The sequence below is a fragment of the Triturus cristatus genome, chromosome 4_2 (assembly GCF_964204655.1).
Source record: "Triturus cristatus chromosome 4_2, aTriCri1.1, whole genome shotgun sequence".
Taxonomy (NCBI): Eukaryota; Metazoa; Chordata; class Amphibia; order Caudata; family Salamandridae; genus Triturus; species Triturus cristatus.
The window spans coordinates 609,722,330-609,747,179 of record NC_140586.1 but is presented as its reverse complement, the minus strand read 5'-3'; the positions used below and the strand labels follow the sequence as shown (position 1 = coordinate 609,747,179).

At 39.7% G+C, this 24,850-nt stretch overlaps 1 protein-coding gene across 1 annotated transcript in view; it reads right to left on the bottom strand.

Moving 5' to 3' along the window:
* NEGR1 (neuronal growth regulator 1) overlaps nucleotides 1-24,850 on the bottom strand; it is a 2,102,052-nt gene that overhangs the window by 1,505,779 nt on the left and 571,423 nt on the right. Inside the window, exon 2 of the mRNA XM_085602283.1 lies at nucleotides 19,996-20,228. Coding sequence (XP_085458409.1) covers nucleotides 19,996-20,228 — 233 coding nt within the window. The remainder of the gene's footprint in view (nucleotides 1-19,995; nucleotides 20,229-24,850) is intronic.

The following is a 24,850-nucleotide window of genomic DNA, read 5'->3' as shown; positions in this document are numbered from 1 at the left end:
AAACCAGACCCGCTCTGTGGAGCAGTCAAAGCCCCAGATGCCATTGTCCTGAGGAGGGGCCAATGTTAATCACGGTCGGTGCTTCATGTAAGCACCTGATGACTCACGCGGCGCAGGACGCACTGAAGCCAGACCCGCTCTGTGGGGGACTTAAAGCCCCAGATGCCAATGCTCTGAGGAGGGTCAACATCAATCCCAGTCGGCACAGCATTTAAGCACCTGATAACTCCAGCGGCATGGGACACGCACGGACCGTGCCTGGGCAAAGGCCAGGCCAAGGACGGGCCCATCCTGCGCCTGTCGGTGTCAGGATGGGCCGGGACAAGGCCACACCCTTTGGGGGTGTAAAATAGGCACCCATCTTAGATCTGCCCACTAGCCCGACTTTTAAATCTGAAGGTTAATGTGTATCAATTTTGCAGCAAGTTGGATTCACCAGCTTGCAGGGGGCTGTCTATTTGCTGGTGCTGGCTAAAGTCTGGAGGCGACCGGATAGCTCATTCCAACACTACCAGCACCGTTAAAAGCCAGGTAATTTTCTCCAATTCTGCTAACTCTTCCCCTGTGACATCTATTTTTGGTACCTGCTTTGGAACCACTTGTGGGACTACTCGCAAGAGACTTATTTTTAGACTCGCATCCATAATCTCACAGTTGTGATTTTTTATTGGAATAGAGCAAAAGAAATACTGCAGGAGGAGTCTACAAAGACTTGTTATTTGTGTATATTACTTTTGTAACAACTATGTAGTGTCTCCTTACCCTATTGTCTTGACCCATCTCTAGTGGGTGGTATTTTTGGCATTGTTGGAACAATTTTCCCCTCTATCAGAATATTTCTTCAGTATGGGTAAGAGGAAGCACCCCGCCATTGCTTGTAAGTCTCAGTCTCCAGATAAATCCCAACTATCTCTTTAAATATGTTACGGGATCCATGGGAGCTATCGATAAGCAAATATCAACTGTTGGAGAATCATTGTTAATTAACGGTGAATGTGTATCGGCCCCAGAAATAATGTCCCATGTCCTTATGAATGGCTCAAAGAATCCTGTAAGTATAAGTGAAGGCAAGGACCTAAGAAAGGAGAATGATAAGAATGGGGCTAACGGGGAAAACGGATGAATTCAGCATATCCCCGAAACTATTTCCCTATCTAAATCTAACTCACCGCCACCTAAATGTGTCAGAAAGCCCAAAAATCATCTTGTAGGTACCTGCCCTAGTAAGGAGACAATGTGATCTAAGCAAATAAATAGCTAAACCCAGGCCCTGCACCAAATAGTTACAACCCTGGTTAAGAGTAACATGGTCCCTAATGATACATTTAATAGCAAAATAGATGCTCTGGCAGAGGCACTTAAACTTCTTGATCAGCACATGAATAACACACTGGGGTCTATATATACCCGATTAACGAAAGTAGAAACAAGGACTAATTCTTACCTGGACCATTTAAATTTCTTGTAACTGGTCAAATACCAAATGTATTACATGATATGACATTTCCATCTACAATTGAGGCCCGACCCAGATTGTAACCAATAACGCTACACTGGCAGGATTAAACATATGCCCCCTTAGCTATGTAGGAATCCAAAGTATTAGAATGAGGGGTGGGGAGAGTTTGAAATCAGGTATGCCTTGTGCTGGGCCAAGAGGCGGCAGACACCTTGGATCTGTCACAGTCACTCCAGCCATTGACGACCATCCCAGAGAACTCACAGAAAACATAAGTGATTGTTTGGATCTTTCACTGGCCACAACTCCATATGTGATTGTCCTGACTAATGTTCCTCCCTTATCTACCAACAGTACGGAGAACTGGCTGGGAGTTATATCAGGTTTAACTGAACAACAATTCCCTGATTTCAAGATGGCAGGGAAGGTTAAATGGTGGGGAGAGGGAAAGAAACCCTGATTGGGACTGTGTAGGTCTGTCTTAAACGCCACGGCTGGTGGAGACAGTTCTGAGTAGGACTGGGGTCACCAATGTCTCCATAAGCGCTATTTCCTTCCTCCATTTGGGTTATTTTTATCAACCTGCACATTTAATTAACAACATTAGATCACAGACTATCTTTGAACCGAGACTTATGATGAACTCAAACTATCTAGTCTCAATTTACAATCGTTTTCATTGTCTATCAACTCTGTAAGGGCTGGACTGAATTAATGGGGAGGCTTGTATGCACAGAGAGGAAGACACTATGAGAACTCCCTCTACAGAATGCTTTGATGATGGGAACACCTCCTAAACAATGAGTGAGGGAACTACGCTGACCCAAGACACAACTCCCCAATGAGCTAGTAGCAACATGCCAGTTTCCCCGATTAACAATATCAAACACAACCCAACTAAAGTGAACTCTGAACTTTTTAGATGGATGTTTTGGAACATGTCAGGTCTGCGGAGCAAAAGACAAAACCCAGAATGGCTAGAGTTTGTCGTTGATTTTCAAATTATTTGTCTACAAGAGACACGGCTCACAGAAACCATCCATATGAATGGGTATAGATCATACTTTACTCCTGCCATTATATTGAGGCAGGTCAGGGCAAAGGGGGGACTATGCAGTTATGTCTCTAATAGTTTACAGGTTATTAACATCGCTATGGTGACATATAATTCTTTCTATCAACAAATAGAATGTGATTTGATAATTAATTTTTAGAACAACACTACCATGAGAGAAATAATAGATACTTTGCAGAAATTGAATGATGACTTGGAGCAAATTGCAAACACAAAGAGATGATGGACAGAGCACTAAACCTCTTCAGACACTCACCCCCAGTCACAGATCTGGGTTGACTCCCTCAACGTTCTTTGGCTCACATCGCCACCGCAATTCATACACAGCTATATGCAAATCAGACTTGACCCTGTGACTCATGGGAACAGTCCAGCCCAAACTGCCAAGTTATGGCTTCCCTAGACCAGACACAAGCATCCTGGGACTGGTTTCAGGCTAAAAGCCCTCATAGGCCAGGCTAGCTTGAATCCAGTGGCAAAGTGAGCAAGGGACCCATGTCTGGGCATACCCTGCCAACTTAGGGCAAACTAAGCAGACACAAGGAGATGATGAACGGAGCACTGAAACATTTCAAACACTCACCCCCAGTCACAGATCCGTGTTGAATCCATCATCGTTCTTTAGATCACTTTGCCACCCCAGTTCAGACACAGCTATATGCAAATCAGTCTTGACCCTGTGACTCATGGGAACAGTCCAGTCCAAACTGCCACGCCATGTCTTCCCTGGACCGAAAACAAGTATCCTGGGACCAGTTTCCGGCTAACAGCCCTCATCAGCCAGGCTAGCTTGAATTCAGTGGCCAACTGAGCAAGGGACCCACGTCTGGGCATCTCCTGCCAACTTAGGGTGAACAAAGCAAACACAAGGAGATGATGGATGGAAGACTGAGACTTTTCAGACAGTCACCCCCAGTCACAGATCTGGGTTGAATCCATCATTGTTCTTAAGCTCAGTTCGCCACCCCACTTCAGACGCAGCTATATGCAAACCAGTCTTGACCCTGTGCCTCATGGGAACAGTCCAGACTGAACTGCCAAGCCATGTCTTCCCTGGACCGAAAACAAGCATCCTGGGACCGGTTTTAGGCTAACAGCCCTCATCTGCCACGCAAGCTTGACTCCAGTGGCAAAGTGAGCAAGGGACCCACGTCATGGCATACCCTGCCAACTAAGGGCGAACAAAGCAAACATAAGGAGATGATGAACGGAGCACTGAAACTTTTCAGACACTCACCCCCGGTTACAGATCTGGGTTGAATCCATCTTCGATCTTTAGCTCACTTCGCCACCCCAGTTCAGACACAGCTATATGCAAATCAGTCTTGACCCTGTGCCTCATGGGAACAGTCCAGACCGAACTGCCAAGCCATGTCTTCTCTGGACCGGAAACAAGCATCCTGGGACCAGTTTCGGGCTAATAGCCTTCATCAGCCAGGCTAGCTTGAATCCACTGGCAAAGTGAGCAAGGGACCCACGTCTGGGCATACCCTGCCAACTTAGGGTGAACAAAGCAACCACAAGGAGATGATGGACGGAGCACTGAAAGGAATGTAGGACATTGTTCTGCATGCTGTCCATCAATTGTTCTTTTTGCATTTGTCACCCCGAGTGGTATGGGAAAGTGTGGATCTCGTGCTCTCCATGCCACTTGAGTCAAGCTATCCTGGCTGATGAGGGGTGAAACCCTGAAACCGGTTCTAAGATGCTTCTTTCCAGTCCAGGGAGGACCTGGCTTGGCAGTTCGGGCTGGACTGTTCCCATTGGACGCAGGCCAATACTGATTTCCATATGGCTGGGTTCAAACTGGAATGGCATGGGGAGCAAAAAGATGGATTTAGGCCCAGATCTCTGTACTGGGGTGAATGTATGACATTGTTCTGCATTCTGTCCATCAATTGTTCTTTTTGCCTTTGTCACCCAAGTGGGATGGGTATAACCAGACGTGGGTCCTGTGTTCTCCATGCCAATGGAGATAAGCTATCTCACAGTGGCACTATGAACTTCTCTTACCAAGGAAGGAATAGTTTCTGGCAACTATCGAACATGATAACCCTGTCCCATCAAGGATCGAGGAAACAGTACAGTACTTTTCGGTAAGTCGCTCGTGCTCACTTTATCTCTGAGAGATACACAGAATAAACAATGGGGACATTTTCAATAAGCATTTATTAAACCTGTGTCATTCTAGTGTAAAATATGTGTGCTGAACAACCATGAGACAGAAACAGATATAAATGATTATAAGCACCAACAGAGTAAATGGATGGTAGATTTCTACAATAGTGTTAACACAATGAATATATGCAGTCATATAAATACATGACAGTAATATCAGTATTCCTACGATGAAGACCTTGACTAGATGTACCTAAATGTACCTAGCATATATGTATGTGCATAGCCAAGAATCCCCCTACGAAATAATCGTCCCCATTACCTGGTGTGAGAGAATGAAGGACCCCGTCTTGTTCTTGAGATGGACACACCGCGAGGGATATCAGACCACTGCGTGCTGGGAAGTCTGCATGCAGGAACCTCAGCTTCTCGCGTCAGTGTGTCAGCATGGAAGCCTTTCTCCTCTGCCTGCCCCACCAAAGATATGGTGTTTACCTTCAGGGGTTCTACCTTGCTTTGTCATGTCAGCCAAGGATGACGAAAGGGATGACCCTTATACATAGTTCTTATGCAGAAAATGCAATAGATGGTAGTCCTGCTGTGTTTCTGAGAATCCTCATGCATAATAAATTAGGCTAGTTTTAACAGAGAAAACCACACAACATTCATGCAGCACCTAACAAGGTAAAAGGTCAGCACCAAACCTGTTATGTAGTACAATAGCATGGTAAATGTAGATGAAAGGTTAGGTGACTACCCATGCCTCTATTTGGGTACACTACAAATCAAAACAACGTCAGTGTAATATTCAGTCGGGTAAAATGTGTGGAATGGTAAGTATAGAGGATGAAGTTCAGTCTCATTTTAACCATAGTACATATGGCAATAAGATCAATGAATTAATATTCAAATTTAACCTGACATTTGCTAATGAAATCTCTTCTCCCTACACTATGCGTAAGAATACTTTTAATGGGAGGAATAACCACAGCATTATTGATCAAGTTTTATTGTCTAACAGGTGTGCTGCCCTTGTTTTTAATTTCCACATTCACTCGATTTCATTAAGTGACCATTTTCTTTTAAGTTTGCAACTATCATCAGTATAATTTTTTAAACAGGCGCTTGGCAAAACTACCTTACAAGTGAAAGAGATTGAAATAGTAAGGCATAATTTACTCTTTGCGTTGGACACAGATTACCACTGAAGGGTTTGTCAGACAATTGATAGATAATAATAATAGGGAAGCCTTTGAGTTGTGCCTAGATGACACTACCTGAACTAATGAAATCATTACGGCCTTCCTGTCAATCACACAGAGTCTTTTTGTTTCCACAGAGAAAGCAAAACAGGAGGAGAAGTGGTAGTTTGACACGTTATGCACTTAAGTCCATAAACGCATAAAGGTGGCACTACATACATCTCCTAGGAGCACTACTGAAGTTTGCAGCTGTCGAGTGGAATACAAGCAGGCCGTGAAGCTGAGAAAATCACAGTTAAGGGAGATGGTCTGGGAGTCCATTTAGGAAGCAAGTATCAGCAATGACAGCAGAACCTTTAGGTGAGTAATTAACTCCTCATCACTGAGTACATATGAGGTTCCTAGGATTGAGCTGGTAATATTGGAGGAAGAATGGATAAAGAATGGATAAAGCACTTTGCTAGTATTTATTCATTGCCTGACACAGTACTAGCATTAGAGTGGGGACATAGTCCCATCTCAAATTGCCTCCATTGTTCCTTTTACCTCGGAGTAAGTTAATAACGTAATACAGGCAAGCAAAAGCCATAAAGCCCCTGGGCCAGATGCAATACCTGTAGAATCATATAAAGATAACACTGTGTTATGGGGGCCCGTGCTGACTTTAGTGCTGAGGGCCGGCTGCACAGCAGGTTTTTTGTCATCATGGGCTGAATCAATCATCGTACCTATTTACAAAAAAGGAGACCGCCTAAATCCAGCATGTTATAGGCCAATTACCCTGCTCAATTCTTTCATTAAAATAGCAGGTCATATAATCCTGGATGGATTACAAGATTGAGCGGAACGACATGATACCATGTCAGACCTACAATATGGCTTTTGCCCTGGGATTGGGACAATAGATCGGAGTCTCATTTTAAAAATGCTAATTGCGAAATATGCTAACATCAAAAAGGAGACCATCTATTTAGCGTTTGTCGATCTCTCTTTGGCCTTTGACTGCATTAGACACGCTAAACTATGGTAAAAAATGAAATATATGGGGTGGAGGCACCGAATATCTCTCATTGGCCTCTGACTGCATTAGACATGCTAAACTATGGTAAAAAATGAAAGATATGTGGCTGGAGGAACCGAATGTCAGCTTTCTGAGGGACTTATATTTGGGATGCAAAGCCAGGATTAGATACGGCATTAGAGGAGAAAGTACCAAAGATTTCAAGATAGAGAGAGGGGTGAGACAGGGATGCGTCCTGGCCCCTTTCCTGTTTTCATTAAACATAAACAGTGTGGGTGAGGTACTTGCGGCATCTCCCACAAATAGGATGCACCCTGTCCCGGCCCTCCTCTATGCCGGCTATGCAATTCTTATGGCTCGCAGTCCATTGGCCCTTCAGTCCTTGCTCTCCAATTTTGTTGAATATATGAAGGAACTTGGCTTCTTCGTCAATCAAACAAAAACCTTCATTATGAAATGCAGGAGGAATAATAAGACGTGCAGAGACATAAAAATAAACAGTAAGAATATTTGGAGATCTTATTCGACAAGGATGGTTTATAGAACAAGGCCCTTGCGAACAGGAAGTTACAATTTAGCAAAGCTTGCATGGTATGTGGGGACACAAAAATGTATAGACATGCACCTAGCAGAAAGGAGTTTTTTTAGATATCTCCTTGCTACCCGTAAAAGTACTTCAGTATATGTATGCCATGCCGAACTGGGTGCGCCATTCTTTACAGATCTAATAAAGTCACAGCCAATTTTACTTAGGTAAACAATCTGGCCTAAATTGAGCAATAATCGGGGATTGTCTCAAATCAAGCTCATATTTGTGTGTCTCGCTGTTGACATTTGTCCATCATTTTCTCTGTGATATGGCCCATCCCGAATATTTTGAGACGCCCAAAACATGACATATTATTATATAAATTGCTTGAAAAATTAAGGAATGACACACCTGGAAAACCTTAGATTCATAACTGAAGTTCCTAAACCTAGTGTTTAAAAAATCTGTTGATTTTAACACTTTTTAACATGCAACCTTATTTTAAAATGCTACTAAATGCAAGGCATAGGTTTGTCTTGACCCGCCTAAGACTGGACATATTTAATCGACTAATTAGTTTCCCAAAAATGAACGACTGGTCTACAAATTTGGCCAATAGCCCCTGTGTTGACATGATGCCCCAGAACAACTTAGGAAACGTTACATCCTACCGATAATTAGACCACTCTGTTTTACACAATGTTACCCTGCATATTTAATATTTGCAATCACTGCCTACCCTAGAGATTTGTTGTGGAATGTCGTCTTTTTTATGGGTGTTTTTTTATGCCAGGAAGAATATTTCATTAGCACTTGTCTAGAATAGGGAATAGGGTACAAACTCTCTATGGATCCAGGTAGTGTGATCTATATGACTAAAAGTAATTGGTATTGAATGTGTAATACATAGCATCTGTGCGCTCTTTTAATTGAACTAGATCTATGTATCTTAGGACCAGATAAGATGGAGGGCATGGTGGACCTGAACCAAGGGTTTTGTCCTCCAGTCTTGCACTGGTTCTGTTTAAGCATAGGCAAACAGTGCCATAGGAATGTGTGCTGCTTTGTCTTTTTATTTTTAACACAAGATGAAATTGTTGAATAAAAGTACCTAAAAATTTATGTATATCTTGTTTTATCTTTTATTTTTTTCTTAATAGTTAGACATTAATTTCTGTATTACTGATACTGGGTGAGATCTGAAATAGATTTTATATGCTTTTAACACTGATTGATGTAGACTGGTTTTAATACCTTTTTCTTAGTAACTAATTAATTAATAAGAAAGTGTTTCATGTAGTGGGCCCTTTAAAATATTTGGGTAGGACACGTATGCAAGCCTATGCTCTCTGAAATTTTGCAGCCATATGTTATGATAATTTTATCTTGTTTTCATACAGTATATTCACCAATGCAAACCCTTTTGTCTTACGGTATGAATTGTTTATTGATGTTGTTCACATTGTGTGATGCTTTCATGGATGTTTTATGCAGAAAGAAGTGGAGGTGGAAAGTTACACAATGTAGACACCTCAGTCTAATCCTGGGATGGCACAACATTCCATCCCTTTCTCGACCCTGAATAGCGTTCAAGATGGTGACTTGAAGTGGTCTGTGAAAAAAACCTTCTCCTAGAGACTAAGCCCTGCCCCTAATTGTCATAGCTGCCTGATGCCTCCCTTCCAAAACTTCAATACAATGACCGTCCTGTAATTGGCTCCGGAGGTCTGGTTATGCATCTTTGTGTCTGTCTGGTTGAGTATTTCTTGGCGTGTGTTTGAAGTAATTACCACATACATATTCCATCCCATCTGTTTCCTTTCCCAGAGACAAGTCCAAGTGCTTACAAATGGCTCTAATGTGTCAGAAGGAATTTGAGCTTCTAGCTGGTCAGCAGAGTACTTAACATGGCCTAGCAGGTGGTTCAATGGCTGGGAATCTAATTAGAAACTGAGTCACATATATATATTAACAATCCTCAAGTGCCAAAATGTGCACAATATGACAAAAGTGACATTTGAATCAGTAATATCTGGTTCATTTTTGCCATATGATCAGTGTGTCACACAGGTCTCACTATAGTGAAATAGTAATTTGGCACAGAGTTTGCCCATGGTGTATAATACACACAATTTTCTGTAATCGCTGCAGTTGCAATTAGTCACACTATTAATACTCACTCACATTATAAGGCCTAGACCAAGTTAGAACGAATTCCTGAAGTGTCCCTTCTGCGACAAACTATGCGTGTGCAGATTCCAGTTAGATGATGGTCTCACACACTCAGGATTCATACATGTTCACACACATATGTACACGTGATGACATGAAACTAGCCCGGAGCCTTTTATTCCTGCAATGCAGCAAAATACCTTATCCCAAGAGGTGGGTGCTGGTAGCTTAAACTCACATATTTTATCAGAACTTAAATGACGTATAGGCAGTGAGGCTCACTCAACAAAAGTAAAAAAAGCAAGTAGTCCAAAAGCAGAAAATCCAGGGCATTAAATTGGCCAGAACACATTCTGCTACAGTAAGCATTTATCTTCAAAGTCTAGATGTAGCCTCTGCAAATACATAATTCAGTTCATTTTCATATATCTAGAAAATAGCTTCTGTGCCCACAGTTCAGATTTCTTTGTTCAAATATATTGAATTACCTGTATTTACAGTGAAGAAAGAATCATTCCTCAAAATCAGTTATATGAAGCAAGCACAGAATGGGCAAACTGCTTGAAAACCTTGAGGTACAACACAGAGCATGTGATAAATGGATATTATTAACCTGCAAAAAATACTGGAACAAATCTATTGCCTTACCACATTCATGCAATGCTTTCTTTAATCTACATTTTTTATTGTGTACAGTCAGGGCTTTTAAATCACTGACATGGTACCATTTACAGCTATGTAAATTTGAAACGATACCCAAACTTTTCCATGTTTTTAGATTGGTTTCCTCAATCTCAGTGAACTAAAAATACTTGTTTTGTAACTATTAATAGTCATCTAGTGACACAAATTGTATTTATACATCCTCCCCTGGCACAATAATGTAGATCAATTTATGCAATTTTTACATGTACCTTTTCCTAATAATGATTGTAAGGTACCATGTTTTCAACATAGAGTAGACTTAACATTGACTGCTTTCCTTGTCGCAAATTACAGATAAACTATTGCTTGGACTAACTGACCAAATTGTTGTTTATTGCAATATCTATTCTTACTAAGCTCTTTGATATTTAAAAAAGAAGAAAACACTGATGGAAGTAATGAAAGCTTAGGGTAATAATGACCAGCAAAAAGATATTTTCTTCAACATACTGTTCTGCCAATGCACCTCAAATATGCTTTGCATTTCATTACTCATTAATGTATGTAGAATTTTATTCGCTGCCTATATTTTTGGAGGATACACCATCAAGAATTGTATCCAAGTGTATGTGTAGAAAGAATGACAAATATAGTGACACATTGCTATTTTAGCATTTGGAAATTTTGTGTTACTGAATAATATATTTTGGAGATATTACTAGAGTCATAAAATCAGTGATGTAGAGGAAAACACTTTGCTCCCTAGTGTGTTAGAATCTACTGATGGATGAATTATAAATAGATTTTTAAAAAGGTATCTAGGAGAAAGAATCTCTAATGCCTGAGTGAGTTCAACTAGTGTACAACGTAATGCCTTATTTAGAGTTTGGCAGAAGGGATACTCACTCATAACCATACCGTATTACAAGTAAAGCATAGCTCTAATGTAGAGGACAGGATATGTTTACATATTGACTCAGTGCCCCAAACGCCAAACTCTAAACAAGGCCAATACTTTTTAAATGACAGCAACAACATTCTCACTGGACTAGAACTAATACTGGGAAAAATAAAAAAGGTAAAGTATGTAAAATTTAAGCATCCAAGAAATTAATCTTGAAGAAAGATGTGAACAAAGTAAACTGAAGGAATTGGCAATATGTAGACAGATAATTGCTTGCAAGACCGAGTAAATCCGGAGACCCCTCAGGTTGTGTTCTAAACAGCCTCTCTAGGATTCTCTTTATCAATCCTGTACCAAAATATAACATTAATGCCCTGATCAAATAATAGATGTGGTTTATGAATTTTTACACATAACAATATTACCACAGTTATGGAAGAATGCTAAGTTGCGTTTGGACATATTTCTCAAAGGGAATTTAAAATAATATTAAGGTGTTAGAAAATAGGAATGAATTACAGTCCTCTGTTGTATAACTTTGGTAACAGCAGTTTTGATGAATAATGCAATAGAAATGTATAAATAAATAAAATATTAGAGTCATCAGAAAGGTAAACAGGCCTCTGGCTACCAAGTATGAGAAGTACCCCTCCGTAAACATTCATACGGCATCTTGTTTATATTGACCACTAAATTATGTAGAAACATGCTGCTAAGAACACCATATGCATATACAATCTTGTTGGTAATGATCAGAACATGTTAAATATTTATTGACATTTTATAAACAACAAGTAGCACAATAGACATAACCAGAACCAGAACCAGAAAGAACCTACTAGCTGTAACAAGACTGACAAAACCTTAAAAATATTTTAGTCAGAGTTTTCATTGCAACGTACACTCCTGAAATGGGCAACCAATAGCTAGATGTAACTGAAGCATTTTAACAATATAACACATCTTTCTTCATTAATAATCCTAAATCACAGGAAGCTAAGTTTTGTTTTGTTTACCATATCTTTAGCAGAGACAATCAAATACAAATAAAATTGGGAGTCAATTTTTTATTACAATCTATCCATTTTAACTAATAACAAATTGGCATCAGATACCTTGGATTTCATATTTCTTAATATGCTTAAACAGTACCGGCTAAAACCCTGGGAATACTGAAGCTACCCTTTGGAATTCATTGCTTCTAATGCTTGTGCTTCTTATATTCGTGGGACGTAAACATATTAAAAACAATATTATCCTCATTGAACATCATATTTGATTTTCCCTTCGAAAGTTCCAACATAGTTGTTCTTAGAATGAATCAGAAATATTGCTTGGGTGTGAATTCAAGACAATTAGAGCAAGCTGTTCTCAGGTTGGTAAATATATGTATGAACACCTAGATAAAAAAAATGGGAAATACAAAGGAAAATAGATTGGGGACTAATGCAAAAAACACATATTCGCTTGGGATCTTGATAGTGCAGTAATAAATGAGTGCATTGTGAGATTTAACAACAAAACAAGACAAATACTTAAGGCCAGATTCATAAGAAAGTATTATATCTCCTCACGTTAATTTACATAAATGTGTGGGTGCAAATATAATACTTTTTGGTATTCACCAATACTTTTAATTCCACGTCAGTTACAAAAAAACTCCATGTGAAGGATTTCCTTTAGATTCCCCAGCTTTGATGAAAATACAATCATATCTGCCCCTAAGACTGGCAAATCCCAGAACCACCACTTCGCGGCATTTAGCTACTCCACTCAGACACATGATCCAGGGATAAACTGGAATATAGCACAGCACTTTCTGATAAAATAAACATTGAACAAGACATCAAGCAAGGGTGTGTACTGGCTCCGTCTCTTTTCAATCTGTTTATGTGCGGCCTGGTACCTGCATTAAACTCAGTAATCTGCCATGCACCACAATTTGCAAACCATCACATCACCTCGCTCCTTTATGCAGATGACATAGTTCTTTTAAGCCAAACACCGGTGGGGCTCCAAAGACTGCTTGACATCTTACACAATCATTGTAACTCAACTGGTATGACAAACTATGAAAAAACAAATATTGTGATCTTTGGCAGAAAAAACCTAAAAAAGCAGTGCATGGCATCTAGACAACCATCGCCTGGTCATATTAAACACATAAAACATCTGGGGTACTGGCAGGATTACAAGGGAGGCCCTTTAATGCATCTTAATTCATTAGCACACTTGCTTTGTATATGTCCTGCCCTACTTGAGGAACGCAGAAGATTCCTCCGACATCTCTTATTTAACGAAGGTACACAGTCAATACCAGGGGCCATCAAATTTCTTTTGAATGAAGCTCACCCGCAAGTCATTACCAACCTTATAAAATTTCTGGACAAAGTGAACAAAACACTAAGAAATGTAACCACTGTCCAAAATTCCTTAATGTTTCAGCTCAGTATTGAAGCCTTAGGCTCAAATAATACGGTCACATAGCAGCCTGTTGATTACCACCCCATTTAGATCAAACTTGTGACCAATTACTGGCTAGCTACCTACAATCTCAGAGATAACAGAAACCACTGGACCACCCAGAGTGCATAATCATCGAAGACTTTTACGTTTAAGCCCCTTGAGTAGGTCAATAACGAATGTGTGTAAGACTGGCTGGTTTGGCAACGCCACTCTACTTTTAGCCATTTGAGCATACCTTTTTTCTTTGTACAGTTCTCTGTAAAATCCGACCCACAGTGGGAATAGAAGGGTAGGTCGTTAGGTGAAGGGAGCTTACATATGGGTTTAGTTATGATTACCATAAGGCTTTGCCGACCCTTGATGAACCTTACATATCCTGCCCTGACAGTAACTCATAGCTCTTTGCAGACCTGAAGTGAATATTTAACATTTGATGCCCGCCCCTCAGCTCTTTGTATCTTCCGCTTTTGAATTTTAGTAAACAACTGCTGAGAGCAAATTTTACTGTTATATCATGAAGTTGCACTGCTTATTAGGATATGTTTTTAATTTACTACCTCAAGAAGCTTAGTAATCAACTGTTGTGAGCCAATTTTGCTGTCCTATCATGAAGTTGCACTGAATATTATGATATGTTTTTAATTCTTACCTCAAGAAGCAGAAGCCGCAAACTGCTCCACAGCAATAAACGTAAAATATCACTTTACGCTAAGACAAATCTAAGCATCTGCTAAAAGCTTAGGTCCAAGCTTTATGTTTACGTACATAGCATCAGCATGATGCATTTTAAACCATGCATACATCTAGTTTTTATGACTCTGCCACTCTATATGAATTGACTGTAGGCGCATTATTGAGATGCTGTTATTTGTCTTCAATTTGTGCCTCAATTTATTTAAATCTATGCAATGTGCTGCTGATGTTTTTGGCAGTTTAAGGGACTTGATTGTCAAAATTAAGTAATTTTGATTGATTGACATATCAGCCCCTATTCATTGCTCACACACCATTAATGACATCACACTTGATGTGAACAACATCAGATAAAATCACGGCAATGCCCCTTCTGTCTTATTGAATGCGTGAGCAATAGAAAGTTAACATAACAAATTCAAGTTGTCAATTAGTAATTGCTTGGCATTCATGTTCCCATTATATAACATGGGGAAACATGCACATTCTTCTGAGAGGGCCACAGAATGTCTGCCTGACAAGGTGGCATAAATTTTTGCCACATTCCACTGGAAGGATTTTGGTGGAGGCATTGAGGGTGTAAGACTGTGGTCACACTTCAGGGCTGCTGCAACCGTGCCTCGCACTGTAGATTGTCTTTTTATCTAACCACACATCAGTATGTCAGGCACTTGGGGATTCCACTTTACCACTGATCCAAATTGTCATAAGATGTGTTTTTGCATTTGATGGACACAAATATTTGTGAAAACACTTTTTGACAAATTTCTAGTATTGACATCTTACCAGGAGATATATTCCTTGGTGTGAACGCTATTCAATTGATACAGCTCACACATTTTATGGCATTACTTTTCAAATGGACTGCCGGTTCTAAAAATAAACAAGTTTAATTTATGCAACACTAGATGAACTTGTGTATTCTTGACCACTGTAATAGTCACTTGGAAAGAGACATGCAGGAGTTTTGGGAAGCAAGCTCATTTTAATAGGAGGCGGAGTAGGCCACAGAAGCAATAAATCAAGTCACAGCTACTATGAGCTACTGAGGGTGGAGCTATTAATTAGATCTAGTCAGGCAGATCTCTCTAGCAGACAGTAGGTTGCATTTAGTATGCCAAATTATTTAATTATTAATACACCTCCATAGACATCTTTAGGTAACAGACAACCAATTGGCTGCAAAACTCAACCTTGTAATCATAGGTCATGAGTAGGCTTAATGGAGGCTGGAGGGTATCTAGAAGAGGTTTTATTCCTAGGAATAGACATTTCATAATTTAGGTGTCGTCAAATAATGTATCTCTTTACATGATTCTCATAAATCTGGTCAATGGGTGGATACACTTGTCTGTGAAATGTAATGTTATACTTTTGGATGTGTATATTTGCTTGAAGGCACCTCAGTTATACTCGAGGAAGGTATTTGTGTATCTGACACAAAGGTCATTGAATCTAGTGCTATCATCATCTTGAAACCATTGCAAATTGAACTTTGCCTAGGATGAAGTCCCACAACACATGTATCTCTGCCCTTCTAAGCCCGTTTTAATTTATGTAACTACATGCTAATGACAACCAATTAGAGGCGTTTTGTAATTGTGTCTAAAATAATAATGATGAATTTTTGGGAATTAGTTTTTTCTCTACAGTGGAACATATGGAAATAAGACTTGTAGCATATTAGCACATGGTGGAAGTGTGTTAATTCTAAAGAGATGCCAAAGTCCTTGAAGTTATGCTTCAGTGTATCCCTTTACTGAAACATAAACATCATGATCAACTGGGATGCACTCATGATTCGTTGTCAGAGAGATTTGCAGAGAGACGTGCAGACAATGTTTTATTGACCAGATGGGTTATCAAATTTGAGCATATATTGTAAGCCATCAGCCTAGAATTCAAAGCAAAGGTCACATCATTGAACAAGCAACAATAATTTCATAATTGTTAAACAAATAGAGAAACAGTAGTGACCACTGCATGGACATGCACTCAATGTGTTTGGAGGGGGGAACCTTGGTGAATCATACACATGGAATACACAAGACATTAATCTACCGGTCCCTCCACCAATCACCAATGGTAAATATTGAAACACAACCTTATGAAAGGTTTCAGAGTTCCAACAACAGGATTGGAACGGCAAGATTACTTTTCTTCCTGATTTTTAGGAAAATCACTGTTATATCCTACAACCCCATTAGAAACTTTATTGACAGATTCAGGGATTGCTGCCAATCCTGGTGATCCTACAATTGTTGTGTTACTCTTTCACTAAAATGCAGAAACCCATTGATGGCAAATAACAACACACTTTTGATGCCGGTGTTTGCCCTGCGTTGATTGACTTTTATTTTTCAAAGGGGGTGCCCTTCCGCACCATTGTCCCCCTTCCACTCTGCCCACTGGCATTTCACCAGTGCCAACTGCAGCTCTGTTTAATAAGATGCTGCAGTGTAGCCAGCTAAATGTCTCACTACAAAAATGTGCCACAATGTCAGCATACCCCATTGATAGCACTGTAAAAGGTCAAGAGCTACGTGGGTTCTCTAGGTCTAATAAATGTCATGGTGTGCTAATAGCTTTGATGGTGAGGTTTAGCTTGAACATTTATATCTGTTATGTTAATTGTGGATTGGGGATTCATGCAAAAATTTACTAAGAATGAATAACACTCATCCTGGTTGAAAAAGTAGAAAGTGAGTGTCATCTCTTGGTGTAGTTTATCTTTTTCCTCAACAGTTACCATGGAATACATGAATGACTTGTTGGCTTGTTTAGAAATGCAAAGTCATGTTTTACAGTGCTAATTTTATTACAATTTAATCTATTTAAATGCAGAATCTTATAAAGTGCTACAGGTCTGACAGCATCTGGATTATAAAACAAAAGTTCAAAAAGAAGGACTGGAAGTTATAAAATACAAGTGTAATTTACTTTTCTCAGAAGGCTATCCATTCCTCAATTTTCTTGAAATAATGCAGCCCTGCTTCTACTAAATCTTGACACATGGTAGAGCATTAATTATTTCTGTGATCTAAATTGTTCAATGTGTGCTAGGCAGTATTTTCAAGAATATCTCAACTATCCTAAAGTTGGAGTAATATGGAACCTGACTGAATTCTAGGTACATTTCATCCAATGTTACAGGCCATTAAAAATGTTTCCATAAATGTTTTGTGGTAGTTTAGATAGGCACCAAGAACAGCCTTTGCAATCATAGCTAAATGCCATTGTGAAGGAAAAGGACAAGTCCACCAGAACAACTAGTTTTAATTGTTGCAGTCAGTGAAGCATCAATATAAACACTAAGAAGTTTAAATATGATTATTTTAACATTGCACCAACTTAGAAAGCCGAAAACAGACACAGGATGGCCTAGCGAGACAATGTATGTTCTGAGGTACACCCAGTTTTGGTATCAGATGTATCTGTGTATTTATTATACCTGAAGTATCTCAAATATTGCCTGTAGCTATGAGAGGTCTGGAAATATATAACAACCCAACTAGGGGATTGAAATATTGCTAGCATTAGTGTAAAAGTGCAGATTGAGCTGTCTAATTATCTCATTAAGTGGCTAGATGTACATCTCAAACAGTGCTGGTGACAATGATGAGACACGGGGAATCCCATACTTCACTTTAAGCCAGTGTGAATTAAATCCATACACAACAAGAAAGGTGTCTCGATCAATCAGGAAGGTCACATGCCACCTCATTCGATCCCAGGCAGAGAGTCAGTGAGTCCCACTGATTCGGTAGCTCTATGAGGTTTAGTGCCTTCAAATTGTCCACAAATAAAATAAGGTAATAATGCCTGCTTATTCCTGTCCAGAACCTCCAGCAGATTGAAGTTTGCCTGTAAAAGGGACAGATCACTGTCCTCTCTCAACCTAAAAGCAAATTGTAAGATGATAACAATGCGATGCACTCCAAATGATTTTGAAATCGAAATGCCTTTACACTTGTTAAGACTTGAGTAGCAAAAGGATGTTAGCAATTGGGTGATAGCAAAAGAATAGCACCTAGTCCAGCAACAACTTTTCCAGTAAGGGGAGACCCTAAAATTTCTTAAGAAGATATAAAACTGAAACATCCTGTATTGATGCCTTAACAACTTTGACCAAACTTAGAGCAAGGACTAGAATCACCTTCTTAACAACAGCACTCATTCGTCTGTCATTTGAACTGGGACAGGAGCTGGCTACCCATCACGTGAGGCACTATAATTCCTGACAACGGTGTTTACCTTTGAACAGTTTGGTATCAGTTTCCTTAGCCCACAAAGTATTTAATCTTGAATCACATGACCACTGGGTTTTTGTTGGCAATACTAGTGGTAATAGCCTGTAATATTGAAGATTTCAACAAACGCTTTGCATAGGGCCTATGAGTGAATGAATAGAGCTTGAATTTATTGTGCCACACATCTTCTAGTAACAGATAGTAATATCACTTTGGAAACAATATTTGTATTGTACATTACATCACACCAATGGGCAATCTTGATAGATGCATGTCACAACTTGGAAATGAGCTTTTGCTAGGGCATGTAGTATGCTTTCATACAGGATTTTCACACAGTTAGTGTGAACTTTAGACTTCCACTTCCTTCATCTTTAAATGGAAGGGGCAACCACATAGCAATTTAAAAAAAAATATTATTCCTTTCTGCTCGACGTAATGTAAATAAATCGCAGAATGCTAATCACAAACCAATGAGCTACTCACACTGGACCTGGAGAACATAGGCATTCTGAATATTGCTTTGGGAAATGTATGTAGCAGGCCTTTCTGAAGTGGTCAATTATGGTAACATTCAATGAAAATTAGAGGCATATTACTGACAAAATGAATTAGTGAAATTAGTCCTCATTTGCTGACTGGTGCTAAATGGTAGTGTTTCTTGCAGAAATTATGATTACTGTCATCAATGTTCATTTGAATTAAGCAATGAAAAACGCCACATCAACTAGAAAGCTTTCTTTAACTGTATACTGCTCAGCGGCACTCCACTAACCTAAAAGTAACCTTTTCATAATGCCACATCGATCATGCTTTTATGCTTTTCCTGTAGATCTTGTCAAAAATAACATTGACAAACACATTCATCATCATCTGAACAGTATAAATTACCAAATCATTTTTGAAAGTATGACACTACCACAGTTGCTAAACTGGCACATTCTGTTCAACACAACAGTAAATGTTAAGAAGTTACTAGTTAAGTTAAGAATAATAACACATATATTTCATTCTTTACTTTTTATTTAATGTAAGTTTATTTCCGTTGAATGTATACATGAAAATATAAAAAAGTCCTCCTTCATAAAAAAAGATACAAGTAATCATAAATCCCAAGGCATCCTGACATATTCAAGTTCATCTTTTCAGACACTTTTATTGCCTATGAAATACATATGATGCAACCACAATGTTGAGTCCAACGAGAAAATACTGGTTGATCCTTGTATTTCTTGTGCAGTATTGGAAAATATCTTATTCCCCAATGTAGCTTCACCGTAATTAATTACTTGGAAGTTTATGAGGTGTTTAAAACTAATTGAACTTGAGAACCTACTAAAACACTGTAACATTCCCCCGTTTAACACGTGTAATGCTCTTCCAAATTGTACAGGAGATAAAAGCCATAGAGCAAATAGATTGGCCCCATCAATGAAGACGATCTGCATTCTGAATGCTTACCTTGTACTACTAAGTGGATCTGCAATGATCTTGGGCTGTGCTGAGTTTGTACCGAGCAGGTGTACAGTCCATCATCTGAGACATCCACCCTTTGTATCTGCAGACTGTATTCCCTTTGATTTGCTGTTTCAATTGAAACTCTTGGATCCACTGTCCACTTATCACCACCCGCAAAAATAATATTTGACTTGTTGAGCCAGGCACCTTTTGAAGGCATATCTTCTAAGTAACACCTGCAAATCATAAAATAATACCAGTGAGTTCACAGTTACAAAGCAAAAGAAAATAAAGCCATTTTCACACCTTTTTAAGCGATTATATAGTTTAATGAAATTTGCTTTACTGCCTCTTTCAATCAGTTAAATTAGTATTGAGCACTATGTTATAAAGTTATATTGGGTCATATAGAACTTAAACATACTAAATTATTTGCCACACAAATCTTGAAAGCAGCATTACAAGTGTAAAAGATTAAATATAACACATTAAAATGTATTTATGACACCTTTACTTTAAATCTAGCAGCTAGCCAGCGATTAATATCATGAGAGGTGACCTGCAAATTACAGCTGCTGATTGCTTGTAACTTAGTGAGTCTGTACATTCATAGAGGGAAGACACCATATTGAATGGGAGAGAATACAGCTATTGAAAATACCCACGATGTCAGAGGGGTCCTAAGGACCTACCCTAACAACTCGAGAATAGTTTGCAGAATGGTTTGGAATCACCTTAACTATGGTCCTCTATTGTAGTCTCTAAATACTTTAAGCAGAACCCTGTGATCATCTGTAGCAAAACACAACTGAGAAGTACAAAAGTGGCGGACCTTCATTTTGTAGTCATTACGATGGGAGTACCCTCTCCGGCAGCAGCTAACTCATGCTCTAAGTTAGAAGGTAAATGTTTTGACCAGATTAAATCTGCTTTGTTTATCAGACCAGTTATCAACACAATTGGTCTGAAATTGCCCCTAGGTCCTGGTCAACCACAAACAGTGGCTCTTAAATTTTTCATGCCGCTTTTTCTCATAAATCTTCAACATCTCATATTTCCAGTTCTCTGTTTTAGATTTGTGTTCTATGGATATCATTTTGTTTATTACATTGTTCTCTACCCTTTAAATTGGAGTAGAATTTTTATTGTTTTGTATTTGGGACTTTTTACCTTTTTTGGAACTTTTAAACGCTTTACACATTTTCTTTATGTTAAGCATGTTTCCTCTGTGCAATAGCTAGCAGGTGTTGAGCTGAAATTTAAAATATTGAAACCCTTGTCTGGCTCCAACAGGTTACTGACTTTGTTTCTTGTGGTGAATTACCATCCACCTTAATCAATAATTCATTTTCTTACAGCCATTCTTTGCACCTTGTACGTTTATATGTAGAAAATAATTGGGAAGGGATTTAGGGTGTCATTTATTTCTTGTGTTTTAACATATGGGTGTGCCAAAGTACAATGCATCTTTTGAAACTCCTTTAGCCAATCAGCACCCAAATTTACAAACACAAACTCAGGCAAACATTATATGTTTCAAAACTATTGAGGGTATATGTTGATAAGGTCAAAAAATATAACCATCAAAAATGCTTTTTCATTACTTGCATGCAATTAAAAATAAGTTGTCATGCCTAATGCCTAAGAACAGAGGCATTGTACCCATGCCTATCTGCCTGCCCTGCTCCACTACTTTCAACATGGCAGACTTATATATTTCATCAATAATGATTACAAGAATAGCAGCACTCAATGTCATTAGCATGAACTATGTACCTGGTATTTATTAAGCACACACAAATTCCCCCTAGGGGTCTCAAGGAGCTGAGGGCTGTCAGGGAGATTAAGTGAGCTATTCTCCAGAGTCACAGGGTGCTTGAGCTGAGCTGCCGCCATTGCCGGGGATCAAACCAAGAGCCCCGTGCTCCAGAGTCAGCCGCTGGAACACATTTGAGAGACCTTGACACAGCACATCCTACTGCACTTGTAAAAGGTCTTATACACCTCAATATTATCACCTCATTCACACTTGTTAAGTGTGCCTTCTTATACGTTTTCTCCCTCTCTCCACTGTCTGGATCTGGTGATCTGACCCGTACAATGTGCACTATGCAAACATCCTGTGGGTCATCTCTTTCCTTTTTGCTCCCTGTGCAGACTCAACAGCACCCAATCAGTGATAGTGGCAGGTACAGAAGCATTCATGGGACATGCGATTATGTCCCCTCCAGATCCATTCTGCATATTTACACTATAGGTGCATATGAATGACACCCTTGGTCCTTCTGCCCTGCCATCACCTGCCCTCCTGCACCACATGACTCAAACAACACATGGAGAGCAGAAGCAAGGTTTTGTGCCTCTGTTCCTATTGACTCCACCCTTCCCCATTACTAAATATCACCACACCTACCTCTCTCCATCCCCGAGAACAGTGAGATAATGGATGGAGTCCATATTTTAATTCTAGGCCATCACCAACCTAATCGAAAAGTACCCACTGTTCAGCAGTGGGTTTGGACGTTTGGAACAGATATATGAGTGAGTCCTGTGACTATGTCTGTAATCTCTCTGTGGAATCTCAGAAGGAAAAGTCATGGCTCTACAACAATAGCAGATGCTTGAATGAGTTTCAATATCATTTACAAAAATATTGCCCCATTGGATTAAATAGTAGAAAACCTAGGCCCAATGAGCAAACATTTTTGTACACGATATTTAGTTCATGATGTACATGTCAGACAAAAATATTCTGAAGCACGGCCCTCTCCTATTCTTTGTAAGTGTAATTGAATAATTTTTAATATTAGTTTATATAAATGAAAGGGGACAGTACCATGATCTCAATCTCATCATCTTAATGGTCCACTCCTAGACATTTATTGCTAGAACATAAGATTAAAAAAAAGGTTAACTTTGACCGATAAAGCACATTACAAGACAGCAAAAACAAGTGAAATTCATCAGACTGTATGAAATCATACAAAGCTGCTATGTTTGATTCCTCTGAGGCAGAATACAGAGAATAAGACTCTGGCCCTTCCTCTCAGAACCGTCAGAGATCACATGCGGAGTACCCCAAAGATTCTCCCTCAGCCCCACCCTCTTCAACGTCTACCTGGCCCTCCTCGCAACCATCGGCAGAAACCACAGGCTCAACATCGTCTCCTACGCTGATGACACCCAGCTCATCCTCTCCCTCAACAAGGAACCTGACATTACCAGGCACAACTTCCAAGAAGGGATGAAAGCCTTTGTAACCTGGATGAAAAACAGCTACCTGAAACTCAAATAGGAGAAAACAGAAGTCCTAATTCTTGGCTCCACCCCCTCCGAATGGAATGACAACTGGTGGCCACCCCACCATCGGAAACCCACCTACCTTGATGGACCATGCACGTAACCTCAGCATCATTATGTACTCATCACTCACTATGAATCACCGGTTCAATGCACTCACCCTCCTCGTAAGACATTCAAGTGGATCCCCCCAACTCCAGACTAACGGTCACTAATGCACTTGGCACCAGAAGACTGGACTACAGCAATGCCCTTTTCACTGGAATCAACAAAAAACTCCTCCACAAACTCCAGACCATCCAGAAAGCCTCAGTCAGACTAATCCTTGATATCCCACGACACAAATTCCTCACCCAACCCCTTTGTGACCTCCACTGGCTCTCCATCAAAGAAAAATAACTTTCAAGTTGCTCACACACGCCTACAAGGCCCTTCACAGCATCGGACCTCAATACCTCAACAACTGCCTCTCCATCCATGCCCCCAAGAGAAACCTCCACTCAGCCGACCTCTTCCTAGCCACCGTCCCATGCTTCTACAAGACCAGAGCGGGTGGAAGGTCCTTGTTTTAACTTGCATCCAAAAACTGGAATGATCTCCCCCTTCACCTTCAGGGAAGCCCAACACTGCACCAATTCAGGAAAGACCTCAAGACCTGGCTTTTCGAATGACCCCAACGGAGCTCCTCACACCCACCCCTCAGCGCCTTGAGACCCTGACGGGTGAGTAGTGGGCTCAACAAAACCCTATTTGATTGATTAATGTTTGTTTAATTCTGCAAAACATTGTTTGCTAATGTCAACTGCATAACAATAAAGGACTTGGATTAATTATATATGAGTGATGGTAAAGTACCCCTTGCCATACATTATTAGTATAATTCAAGTCACTGAGTTCTATGATCATCTAGCAAAATGAGTTTGAATTCAATTTTTTTTTTTAAGTACTGAGACTCTGAAGTGACTTGCAATATCCTTTTAAGATATGGCAGAGGGCATTTTATTCCTTATAGTAAATGGCCACACCATCATCCTTCCCATAAACTGCTTACATCCTATTTGGCAGATGTATAATACTTTCACACAATGCAGCAATACAACTTCCTGTGCTACATTGAGCTTTGTAAAAGGGAGAGTGCAGGAATGCTCCATATTTACTGCTCTCTGTCTGCCCTGGTGCAGAATGTGCTGCCTTGCACCAATGCAAGGTACCATCACACCGTGGTGCAAGTGTGTCTGCTTTGTACACCAGATTATTTTTGTGCAGCATGGGGCACCTTTCTGATCAAAAATAGCCATCAGGTGCATTTTCCTCTTTCTAAATGTGCTTCAGAATGTAGCACACTTAGAAACAGAATACTACAAAGAGAACGCAAGGCAGTGGCGTGCACTGCCTTGCCTTAAACCAGATTTACCAAGCCACGCAGGGTGGCCTTGCTTGCCTTGGTAAATCTGAATCTAGATTTTGCATCCCCTTTAGCGCCCTTACAGTCTTGCTCTTCCATATAAAACAGATACTAGGGTTGCAGATATAAAGAAAGAATTCTGAATGCCTGTTG